This window comes from Oncorhynchus masou, chromosome 7, assembly GCF_036934945.1.
Source record: "Oncorhynchus masou masou isolate Uvic2021 chromosome 7, UVic_Omas_1.1, whole genome shotgun sequence".
NCBI classification, from domain to species: domain Eukaryota; kingdom Metazoa; phylum Chordata; class Actinopteri; order Salmoniformes; family Salmonidae; genus Oncorhynchus; species Oncorhynchus masou.
The window spans coordinates 8,414,443-8,427,395 of record NC_088218.1 but is presented as its reverse complement, the minus strand read 5'-3'; the positions used below and the strand labels follow the sequence as shown (position 1 = coordinate 8,427,395).

The 12,953-nt window shown below is 49.3% G+C and overlaps 1 protein-coding gene across 1 annotated transcript in view; it reads right to left on the bottom strand.

The window, feature by feature from the left end:
• The window catches only part of LOC135542940 (leucine-rich repeat flightless-interacting protein 2-like), a 30,358-nt gene that overhangs the window by 11,827 nt on the left and 5,578 nt on the right, over positions 1-12,953 (bottom strand). The window contains exons 6-8 of the mRNA XM_064970070.1: positions 5,151-5,231; positions 4,150-4,194; positions 1,402-1,479 (exon numbers count right to left, since the gene is read on the bottom strand). Of these exons, the coding sequence (XP_064826142.1) occupies positions 1,402-1,479; positions 4,150-4,194; positions 5,151-5,231 (204 nt within the window). The remainder of the gene's footprint in view (positions 1-1,401; positions 1,480-4,149; positions 4,195-5,150; positions 5,232-12,953) is intronic.

Here is a 12,953-nt window from a genome sequence, read left to right as displayed (position 1 = left end):
GGCAGCAGGAGCAGCGATGTCAGGACTATACGACTTGGGAGGAAGTAGACAGGTGGGCGGTAGACCAAGGGAGAGTGCCATAGACTTACCTAGACTACTTCACTAAACCACAATCCTATGACCTACAAAAAAAATCTAGACAAAACACACCACATAAATACCCATGTCACACCCTGGCCTGACCAAAATAATAAAGAAAACACAAAATACTAAGGCCAGGGTGTGACACCGTCTCTGTATATCCACACAGCATCACAACAAGCATCATAGAGTCGTGCTTAACCCTCTCTGGATCACCATCTGATTCTGAACCACGGAACCACTGGACACTACAGACTTACTCATATTATATCCACTGGACACTACAGACTTACTCATATTATATCTACTGGACACTACAGACTTACTCATATTATATCTACTGGACACTACAGACTTACTCATATTATATCTACTGGACACTACAGACTTACTCATATTATATCTACTGGACACTACAGACTTACTCATATTATATCTACTGGACACTACAGACTTACTCATATTATATCCACTGGACACTACAGACTTACTCATATTATATCTACTGGACACTACAGACTTACTCATATTATATCCACTGGACACTACAGACTTACTCATATTATATCTACTGGACACTACAGACTTACTCATATTATATCTACTGGACACTACAGACTTACTCATATTATATCTACTGGACACTACAGACTTACTCATATTATATCTACTGGACACTACAGACTTACTCATATTATATCCACTGGACACTACAGACTTACTCATATTATATCTACTGGACACTACAGACTTACTCATATTATATCTACTGGACACTACAGACTTACTCATATTATATCCACTGGACACTACAGAGTTAGTAATATCATATCCACTGGACACTACAGTTAATCATATCACTGGACACTACAGAGTTAGTCATATCATATCACTGGACACTACAGAGTTAGTCATATCATATCCACTCTACACTACAGAGTTAGTTATATCATATCCACTCCAGTCCAGGCTGCATGTTAGTTGTCAGTGTCACCCACACATCAATGCGTCCACACAGAGGCCCACCTCACATTGCCCAGGTCGGGACCATATATTCTTTGCTTGTACCAAAGCTGCAGTCTTTGTAATGTCCACCAGGGGGCATAAGGGACCTGAGCACTGTCAGCTGTCTATGAGCATTACCTTGTGGCAGAGGACACACAGGACAGGACCATAGAGTTCAGTTCTCTGGACAATGCACTCTTCATTGGCATGATAATAAGTGGGCATTTAACAGAATGGAGAACAGAGAAAAGGATGGAAGGACTAGGCCTAAAGAAGGCTGCGGGTTAGAGGAAGTGACCAATGATGAGAGCTCACCACTGGGCTGGCACGGGCAGAGCTGGCCCTGGACGAGGCCCGAGAGTTGGAGCCCAGAAAACCACTGTAGTCTGAAGGCTGGCGCAAAAAGAAGATGGATAAAATAGGAAAAGAGAAGGAAATGAAAAAGAGAGAGAGAGAGATGTTAGTCACAGAGTTTGTCAGTCAGCAAGCAGGGACAGACAGAGCTGAAGCAGGGACAGACAGAGCTGAAGCAGGGACAGACAGAGCTGAAACAGGGACAGACAGAGCTGAAGCAGGGACAGACAGAGCTGAAGCAGGGACAGACAGAGCTGAAGCAGGGACAGACAGAGCGGAAGCAGGGACAAACAGAGCAGGGACAAACAGAGCTGAAACAGGGACAGACAGACCTGAAGCAGGGAGAGACAGAGCTGAAGCAGGGAGAGACAGAGCGGAAGCAGGGACAGACAGAGCTGAAGCAGGGACAAACAGAGCTGAAACAGGGACAGGCAGAGCTGATGCAGGGAGAGACAGAGCTGAAGCAGGGACAGACAGAGCAGAAGCAGGGACAGACAGAGCGGAAGCAGGGAGAGACAGAGCGGAAGCAGACAGACAGAGCTGAAACAGGGACAGACAGAGCTGAAGCAGGGAGAGAGAGCTGAAGCAGGGACAGACAGAGCTGAAGCAGGGACAGACAGAGCTGAAGCAGGGACAGACAGAGCTGAAGCAGGAGCTGAAACAGGGACAGACAGAGCGGAAGCAGGGACAGACAGAGCTGAAACAGGGACAGACAGAGCGGAAGCAGGGACAGACAGAGCTGAAGCAGGGACAGACAGAGCTGAAACAGGGACAGACAGAGCTGAAACAGGGACAGAGAGCTGAAACAGGGACTGACAGAGCTGAAGCAGGGACAGACAGAGCTGAGGCAGGGACAGACAGAGCTGAAGCAGCGACAGACAGAGCTGAAGCAGGGACAGACAGAGCTGAAGAGACAAGGGAATACATTGATAGACAAGTCAACCAGGCCCTGTTAGACCAAAGACAACCCTCCCACACATCAAAACCCAGACACATACAATTCCACGTGTACGCTCCACTCTAGACTCCACCATTCTAGACATACTGCAAACCCCACGCAACAAAGTCACAATTAAACTGTGACTTGTCACAGTGTTTGTAAAGGTCATCGACACACAAGACGCACTGTAAGATAATTCAGGATGGTTATTGGTGGAATACAGCTAACTGAAAACATGGATTCCTTCTTCTGGAAGTCTGAAATCCACGTGGGAAAGACACAAGAAACCTCAATAGAAAGAAGTAGTGGGGTGACGACACTGTCATGCAGACTTCTCCTGGGGTGGCCAACCCTCCCACTGGAGAGAATCAGGTGTTTTCGTGCTGGAAGAAAAGCCTGCACACCCAGCCTGCCGCTAGTATCGCTTCAAGAGGAGGGTGGGTCCACCCCACAATGCAATTCCACGTTGGCACATGGGGCATGCCAAGCAAGGCCCCCTCATCAGGGCAACACAGTGATACATTCCATGCATGCTGTCTATTCAAGCCTCCCTTTGGATTTGAAAACCGTCACAACAACCACAATTCTAGACATACTTGAAAACCCCACACAATCTCACTAGGACTTTGCACTGTGTTTCCAAAAGTCATCAACACACAAGACAGGGTGGGAATTAGTGGAATACAACAAATTAAAGAAGGGTTCCTTGTTTGGTGAGTCTGATAAAAACAGAAGACACCACTGACCCTGATAGAAGTAGAGACTAACAACACTGTCATGCAGACAGACTATGGCCAGGGGTGGCCGACTGTCTTCCCAGAAACCTATTGGATGTGCAGGCTTTTGCTCCAGACCTGCTCCAATACAACTGATTCTACTAATCAGCTGCTCACCTGGGTGTTGATTAGCTGAATCGTGTTAGAGCAGGGTTGGAACAAAAGCCTGCATTCCCAGTAGCTCGTATCTCTCCAGGAGGAGGGTTGACCACCACTGAACTATGCAATCCCATGTTGCCACAGGAGGCATGCCAAGCAACCTCCCTCGGGGTAAGAGAGGGGGCGTCAGGGCTTCTTACACCGCGAGAGATGGAGCCACTAAAGCGCCGTGTGCTACTCTGCACAGCCTCGTCACACACAGAGCCCTGTAGATAGGAGAGAGAGACACACACGGCATCAGACTTCACCTCACGCACACATACACACTCTGGCTCAGACTTCAACTCACAATCACACACACACACAAACACACACACACACTCTGGCTCAGACTTCAACTCACAATCACACACACACACACACACACACACACACACACACACACACACACACACACACACACACACACACACACACACACACACTGCATCAGACTTCACCTCACACACACACAAACACAAACACACACGACATCAGACTTCTACAGGAACGTATACAGACACATCCATCTCAGTAATCATGCAGGAAAAGGACCAGAAGGATCAGCTGTACATCCCAGAATGTCTTACAGCATGCCACCCTGAAGACACCACTGTACTTCTGCAACTCAGCTTACTGTCTCACGTTCTCCTTCACACATCAAAGTGTTTTGGAAATGTAACTTTTAGGGCCAGGACTGTATTTGGGTCTTGACAACATCTAGCCCCTCTGCCAAACCATTCTCACATGCCTTATAATGACACTAGTAGTGACACATCACAGATCTATCTATCTATTTATCTACTGTCTAAACAAGCGGTGAAGGGTCAGAGGTCATAGGAAAGAGGAACCAACCCTGTGACTCTGGGTGCGTGGGCCATCAATAAAGAGCATGGAGGGCTGAAGATGGACAGAGAGGGAAACAATCCAACATTGCACTGTAAGTTATAAACAACAGTGATTATATCTAGTATGTACAACTGGAAAAAGATCTCTGTTTTGAGAATCTCATGTTCTGTCATGTTAAGAAACCAACAGGAGGGTGAGGTTGAGTGGGTAGGGAAGGAGAGGGTGAGTGGATAGGGAAGGAGGGAGAGGTTGAGTGGGTAGGGAAGGAGAGGGTGAGTGGATAGGGAAGGAGGGAGAGGTTGAGTGGGTAGGGAAGAAAGGAGAGGTTGAGTGGGTAGGGAAGGAGGGGGTGAGAGGTTGAGTGGGTAGGGAAGGAGGGAGAAGTTGAGTGGGTAGGGAAGGAGAGGGTGAGTGGATAGGGAAGGAGGGAGAGGTTGAGTGGGTAGGGAAGAAAGGAGAGGTTGAGTGGGTAGGGAAGGAGAGGGTGAGTGGATAGGGAAGGAGGGAGAGGTTGAGTGGGTAGGGAAGGAGAGAGAGGTTGATTGGGTAGGGAAGGAGGAAGAGGTTGAGTGGGTACGGAAGGAGGGAGAGGTTGAGTGGGTAGGGAAGGAAAGGGTGAGTGGGTAGGGAAGGATGAAAGGAGAGGGTGAGTGGGTAGGGAAGGAAAGGGTGAGTGGGTAGGGAAGGAGGAAAGGAGAGGGTGAGTGGGTAGGGAAGGAGGGAGAGGTTGAGTGGGTAGGGAAGGAGGGAGAGGTTGAGTGGGTAGGGAAGGAGGGAGAGGTTGGGAGAGGTTGAGTGGGTAGGGAAGGAGGGAGAGGTTGAGTGGGTAGGGAAGGAGGGAGAGGTTGAGTGGGTAGGGAAGGAGGGAGAGGTTGAGTGGGTAGGGAAGGAGGGAGAGGTTGAGTGGGTAGGGAATGAGGGAGGGAGGGGAAAAGGTGGAGCAGCATTGGGAAATGGAAAGAGGGATGAGACGTGAAGGAGAGAGGAATAAATGAGTGGGGACAGACCCGGCCATTTTGAGTGGAATTTTGATGTCTGAGTGAGGGGAGACTGTTGGAGCTGCAGTACAGATCAGATGAGAAGTTTCTCTACAATGCCACACCACAGAGAGAGAGAGAGAGAGAGAGGAGGAGGCAGAGACAGAGAGAGAGACAGAGAGAGAGACAAAGAGAGAGAGAGAGAGAGAGAGAGAGAGAGACACACACAAAGATGAGGGGAGAGTGAAAGAGAGAAACAAAATAAGAATAGAGAAATGATTCCTCTGGAAAATTAACCCAACAGAGAGAGATAAAGATGTGTCAACTCCTTTGACAAGGGAGCAAAACAAAAAGGCATGTTGTTAATGTCTATAGGCATTTCAGACATTCATTAGTGACAGTTATTATGACAAGGGAAGTGCGGTGACAATACAGCCGACAACCAGACCATCCTGTTAAACCACGTTCACTGTCTGGGGTGTGCTGATAACTAGTTGGGTTATGAGCCATTTCAACCACGCAGATGCCTTCCTGGCCAAAAGACTACAGTATCATTACCATAACAACTGTCTGTGTACCAGTGTTAACTTAGTTCCACGAGCCTCGCTTAAAACCATGTCGTCTTGTTTGTTTGATAATGCCACAGCTCTCAGTGTGTGAACCTTGTGTGTCTTCAAAACCCCTTTTTAATAGAACATCTTCACCGTCAGTGATTCCATCATCATCACCTCAGATTTAAGTAGAGGTGTTTTTCACACGACAGGTGGTGTTCTCACATCAGGCGGGGTCCCATCGCCATGTTGGGACGAGGCATGGAGGAGTTCCTTTAAAAAGGTAGAGAACATCACCATGTTGGGACGAGGCATGGAGGAGTTCCTTTAAAAAGGTAGAGAACATCACCATGTTGGGACGAGGCATGGAGGAGTTCCTTTAAAAAGGTAGAGAACATCACCATGTTGGGACGAGGCATGGAGGAGTTCCTTTAAAAAGGTAGAGAACATCACCATGTTGGGACGAGGCATGGAGGAGTTCCTTTAAAAGGTAGAGAACATCACCATGTTGGGACGAGGCATGGAGGAGTTCCTTTAAAAAGGTAGGTAGAGAACATCACCATGTTGGGTAGAGAACATCACCATGGGGACAGGGGAGGAGTTCCTTTAGTAGAGAACATCACCATGTTGGGACGAGGCATGGAGGAGTTCCTTTAAAAAGTAGAGAACATCACCATGTTGGGACGAGGCATGGAGGAGTTCCTTTAAAAGAGGTAGAGAACATCACCATGTTGGGACGAGGCATGGAGGAGTTCCTTTAAAAAGGTAGAGAACATCACCATGTTGGGACGAGGCATGGAGGAGTTCCTTTTGAAAGGTAGAGAACATCACCATGTTGGGACGAGGCATGGAGGAGTTCCTTTAAAAAGGTAGAGAACATCACCATGTTGGGACATTTAGGCATGGAGGAGTTCCTTTAAAAGGTAGAGAACATCACCATGTTGGGACGAGGCATGGAGGAGTTCCTTTAAAAGGTAGAGAACATCACCATGTTGGGACGAGGCATGGAGGAGTTCCTTTAAAAGGTAGAGAACATCACCATGTTGGGACGAGGCATGGAGGAGTTCCTTTAAAAGGTAGAGAACATCACCATGTTGGGAGTGAGGCATGGAGGAGTTCCTTTAAAAAGGTAGAGAACATCACCATGTTGGGACGAGGCATGGAGGAGTTCCTTTAAAAGGTAGAGAACATCACCATGTTGGGACGAGGCATGGAGGAGTTCCTTTAAAAAGGTAGAGAACATCACCATGTTGGGACGAGGCATGGAGGAGTTCCTTAAAAAGGTAGAGAACATCACCATGTTGGGACGAGGCATGGAGGAGTTCCTTTAAAAAGGTAGAGAACATCACCATGTTGGGACGAGGCATGGAGGAGTTCCTTTAAAAAGGTAGAGAACATCACCATGTTGGGACGAGGCATGGAGGAGTTCCTTTAAAAAGGTAGAGAACATCACCATGTTGGGACCGTATAACGAGGCATGGAGGAGTTCCTTTAAAAAGGTAGAGAACATCACCATGTTGGGACGAGGCATGGAGGAGTTCCTTTAAAAGGTAGAGAACATCACCATGTTGGGACGAGGCATGGAGGAGTTCCTTTAAAAGATGTAGAGAACATCACCATGTTGGGACGAGACAGGGAGTTCAAAAGGTAGAGAACATCACCATGTTGGGACGAGGCATGGAGGAGTTCCTTTAAAAGGTAGAGAACATCACCATGTTGGGACGAGGCATGGAGGAGTTCCTTTAAAAAGGTAGAGAACATCACCATGTTGGGACGAGGCATGGAGGAGTTCCTTTAAAAGGTAGAGAACATCACCATGTTGGGACGAGGCATGGAGGAGTTCCTTTAAAAGGTACCATGAGAACATCACCATGTTGGGACGAGGCATGGAGGAGTTCCTTTAAAAAGGTAGAGAACATCACCATGTTGGGACGAGGCATGGAGGAGTTCCTTTAAAAAGGTAGAGAACATCACCATGTTGGGACGAGGCATGGAGGAGTTCCTTTAAAGAAACATCACCATGTTGGGACGAGAGAACATCACCATGTTGGGACGAGGCATGGAGGAGTTCCTTTAAAAAGGTAGAGAACATCACCATGTTGGGACGAGGCATGGAGGAGTTCCTTTAAAAAGGTAGAGAACATCACCATGTTGGGACGAGGCATGGAGGAGTTCCTTTAAAAAGGTAGAGAACATCACCATGTTGGGACGAGGCATGGAGGAGTTCCTTTAAAAAGGTAGAGAACATCACCATGTTGGGACGAGGCATGGAGGAGTTCCTTTAAAAAGGTAGAGAACATCACCATGTTGGGACGGAGGAGTTCCTTATGGAGAGAACATCACCATGTTGGGACGAGGCATGGAGGAGTTCCTAAAAAGGTAGAGAACATCACCATGTTGGGACGAGGCATGGAGGAGTTCCTTTAAAAAGGTAGAGAACATCACCATGTTGGGACGAGGCATGGAGGAGTTCCTTTAAAAGGTAGAGAACATCACCATGTTGGGACGAGGCATGGAGGAGTTCCTTTAAAAGTTCACCATTTAAAAGGAGTTCCCGTTAAAAGGTAGAGAACATCACCATGTTGGGACGAGGCATGGAGGAGTTCCTTTAAAAAGGTAGAGAACATCACCATGTTGGGACGAGGCATGGAGGAGTTCCTTTAAAAAGGTAGAGAACATCGCCATGTTGGGACGAGGCATGGAGGAGTTCCTTTAAAAAGGTAGAGAACATCACCATGTTGGGACGAGGCATGGAGGAGTTCCTTTAAAAAGGTAGAGAACATCGGCCAGATTTTGAGGCAAGAAGACGGTTAAACCATGTTTCAAAGGCCACATTCCAACTCTGATACCGGATACATGTCCCGGAATGTTAACATCAGTCATGTGTAGTATCTCTGAGGTCACGACACATGGAGGAAGAAGACTTTACAACCATGTTGGGACGAGGCATGGACATTCTTGATGTCATGTATGAAGAGTGGGAGGTCAATGAGCTGTGTGTTAAGTCAGGGCTCCATTCAGCCTGGATAGCTGAAGCATTACAGATTGCGTGATGAAATGAAGCTGACATATGCAGTGCTGGGACGAATGCAGTCTTTAAAACGGTGGAGAACATCTGCAGCGATACAGATTGAATGGTGTCTTAGTCTGTCCTATATACAGACGAGGCATGGAGGAGTGGCCTTATAACTATGAGATGAGAGAGAAGCAGGAAGTAGATATCATAGAATTTGTCATTTAATAGGATCTCTATGGTATATACTAACCCTAAGGCTTCCTCGGTCCCCACCGACATCCGTTCCTCATCGGTGAGATCTGGGAGGGAAAGGGACACATAAATACACAACATTCAATCAATTACACATCATTGTGTATTATTGTGGGTTGTTCAGCTGTAGGTGGAGAAGCTGCCCCTAGACACTGACCTAAACGGACCAAAAGATCCCATTTGAATCCTAACCCAGTTCTGGTTTGGATTTGGAGAGGGTGAGTGATCCTAGAGCTGTGTATAGAGGCAGCCTCTAGAGAGGAGAATCATTAGTTATATACACAATAACATATAGAAAAGAAAGCACAAGTTTGTCAGACAGGCCGTATAACGGTAGAGAGGAGAAGACAGGGAGTCAGGCCGTATAACGGTAGAGAGGAGAAGACAGGGGGAGTCAGGCTGTATAACGGTAGAGAGGAGAAGACAGGGGAGTCAGGCTGTATAACGGTAGAGAGGAGAAGACAGGGAGTCAGGCCGTATAACGGTAGAGAGGAGAAGACAGGGGAGTCAGGCCGTATAACGGTAGAGAGGAGAAGACGGGAGTCAGGCCTTATAACGGTAGAGAGGAGAAGAGGGGAGGAGTCAGGCTGTATAACAGGAGGGAGAAGACGGGGGAGTCAGGCCGTATAACGGTAGAGAGGAGAAGACGGGGAGTCAGGCTGTATAACGGTAGAGAGGAGAAGACGGGGAGTCAGGCTGTATAACGGTAGAGAGGAGAAGACGGGGGGGAGTCAGGCCGTATAACGGTAGAGAGGAGAAGACGGGGAGTCAGGCTGTATAACGGTAGAGAGGAGAAGACGGGGTAGTCAGGCTGTATAACGGTAGAGAGGAGAAGACGGGGAGTCAGGCTGTATAACGGTAGAGAGGAGAAGACGGGGGGAGTCAGGCTGTATAACGGTAGAGAGGAGAAGACGGGGGAGTCAGGCCGTATAACGGTAGAGAGAGAAGGGGGAGTCAGGCCGTATAACGGTAGAGAGGAGAAGACGGGGAGTCAGGCTGTATAACGGTAGAGAGGAGAGGAAGGACAGGACAGGGAGTCAGGCCGTATAACGGTAGAGAGGAGAAGACGGGGAGTCAGGCTGTATAACGGTAGAGAGGAGAAGACGGGGGGAGTCAGGCCGTATAACGGTAGAGAGGAGAAGACGGAGGGAGTCAGGCCGTATAACGGTAGAGAGGAGAAGACGGGGGAGTCAGGCTGTATAACGGTAGAGAGGAGAAGACAGGGGGAGTCAGGCTGTATAACGGTAGAGAGGAGAAGATGGGGGTAGTCAGGCTGTATAACGGTAGAGAGGAGAAGACAGGGAGTCAGGCCGTATAACGGTAGAGAGGAGAAGACGGGGGGAGTCAGACCGTATAACGGTAGAGAGGAGAAGACGGGGGTAGTCAGGCTGTATAACGGTAGAGAGGAGAAGACGGGGAGTCAGGCTGTATAACGGTAGAGAGGAGAAGACGGGGGTAGTCAGGCTGTATAACGGTAGAGAGGAGAAGACGGGGGGAGTCAGGCAGGTTGTATAACGGTAGAGAGGAGAAGACAGGGGGTGTCAGGCTGTATAACGGTAGAAAGGAGAAGACAGGGGGTGTCAGGCTGTATAACGGTAGAGAGGAGAAGACAGGGGTGTCAGGCTGTATAACGGTAGAGAGGAGAAGACAGGGGGTAGTCAGGCTGTATAACGGTAGAGAGGAGAAGACAGGGGGAGTCAGGCCGTATAACGGTAGAGAGGAGAAGACGGGGAGTCAGGCCGTATAACGGTAGAGAGGAGAAGACGGGGAGTCAGGCCGTATAACGGTAGAGAGGAGAAGACGGGGTGTCAGGCTGTATAACGGTAGAGAGGAGAAGACGGGGAGTCAGGCTGTATAACGGGAGAGAGGAGAAGACCGGGGGTGTCAGGCTGTATAACGGTAGAGAGGAGAAGACAGGGGGAGTCAGGCCGTATAACGGTAGAGAGCAGAAGACGGGGGAGTCAGGCTGTATAACGGTAGAGAGGAGAAGACGGGGAGTCAGGCTGTATAACGGTAGAGAGGAGAAGACAGGGAGTCAGGCCGTATAACGGTAGAGAGGAGAAGACGGGGAGTCAGGCCGTATAACGGTAGAGAGGAGAAGACGGGGGAGTCAGGCTGTATAACGGTAGAGAGGAGAAGACGGGGAGTCAGGCTGTATAACGGTAGAGAGGAGAGGACAGACAGGGAGTCAGGCCGTATAACGGTAGAGAGGAGAAGACGGGGAGTCAGGCTGTATAACGGTAGAGAGGAGAAGACGGGGAGTCAGGCCGTATAACGGTAGAGAGGAGAAGACGGGGGAGTCAGGCTGTATAACGGTAGAGAGGAGAAGACGGGGGAGTCAGGCTGTATAACGGTAGAGAGGAGAAGACAGGGGGAGTCAGGCTGTATAACGGTAGAGAGGAGAAGATGGGGGTAGTCAGGCTGTATAACGGTAGAGAGGAGAAGACAGGGAGTCAGGCCGTATAACGGTAGAGAGGAGAAGACGGGGGAGTCAGGCCGTATAACGGTAGAGAGGAGAAGACGGGGGTGTCAGGCTGTATAACGGTAGAGAGGAGAAGACGGGGAGTCAGGCTGTATAACGGTAGAGAGGGCTGAAGACGGGGGAGTCAGGCTGTATAACGGTAGAGAGGAGAAGACAGGGGGTGTCAGGCTGTATAACGGTAGAGAGGAGAAGACAGGGTGTGTCAGGCTGTATAACGGTAGAGAGGAGAAAACAGGGGGAGTCAGGCAGGTTGTATAACGGTAGAGAGGAGAAGACAGGGGAGTCAGGCCGTGTATAACGGTAGAGAGGAGAAGACGGGGGAGTCAGGCTGTATAACGGTAGAGAGGAGAAGACAGGGAGGGCTGTATAACGGTAGAGAGGAGAAGACAGGGGGAGTCAGGCAGTATAACGGTAGAGAGGAGAAGACAGGGGGAGTCAGGGTATAACGGTAGTCAGGCTGTATAACGGTAGAGAGGAGAAGACAGGGGAGTCAGGCCGTATAACGGTAGAGAGGAGAAGACGGGGGTGTCAGGCTGTATAACGGTAGAGAGGAGAAGACAGGGGGAGTCAGGCTGTATAACGGTAGAGAGGAGAAGACAGGGGACAGTCAGGCTGTATAACGGTAGAGAGGAGAAGACGGGGGAGTCAGGCTGTATAACGGTAGAGAGGAGAAGACAGGGGAGTCAGGCAGGTTGTATAACGGTAGAGAGGAGAAGACAGGGGGAGTCAGGCAGTATAACGGTAGAGAGGAGAAGACAGGGGTGTCAGGCTGTATAACGGTAGAGAGGAGAAGACAGGGGGTGTCAGGCTGTATAACGGTAGAGAGGAGAAGACAGGGGGAGTCAGGCTGTATAACGGTAGAGAGGAGAAGACAGGGGGAGTCAGGCTGTATAACGGTAGAGAGGAGAAGACAGGGGGTAGTCAGGCTGTATAACGGTAGAGAGGAGAAGACAGGGGGTGTCAGGCTGTATAACGGTAGAGAGCAGAAGACGGGGGAGTCAGGCTGTATAACGGTAGAGAGGAGAAGACAGGGGGTGTCAGGCTGTATAACGGTAGAGAGGAGAAGACAGGGGTGTCAGGCTGTATAACGGTAGAGAGGAGAAGACAGGGTGTGTCAGGCTGTATAACGGTAGAGAGGAGAAAACAGGGGGAGTCAGGCAGGTTGTATAACGGTAAAGAGGAGAAGACAGGGGGAGATAGGCTGTATAACGGTAGAGGAGAAGACAGGGAGAGTCAGGCAGGTTGTATAACGGTAGAGAGGAGAAGACAGGGGGAGTCAGGCCGTCAGAGAGCAGAAGACGGGGGAGTCAGGCTGTATAACGGTAGAGAGGAGAAGACAGGGGAGTCAGGCTGTATAACGGTAGAGAGGAGAAGACAGGGGAGTCAGGCTGTATAACGGTAGAGAGGAGAAGACAGGGGGAGTCAGGCAGTATAACGGTAGAGAGGAGAAGACAGGGGGTGTCAGGCTGTATAACGGTAGAGAGGAGAAGACAGGGGGTGTCAGGCTGTATAACGGTAGAGAGGAGAAGACA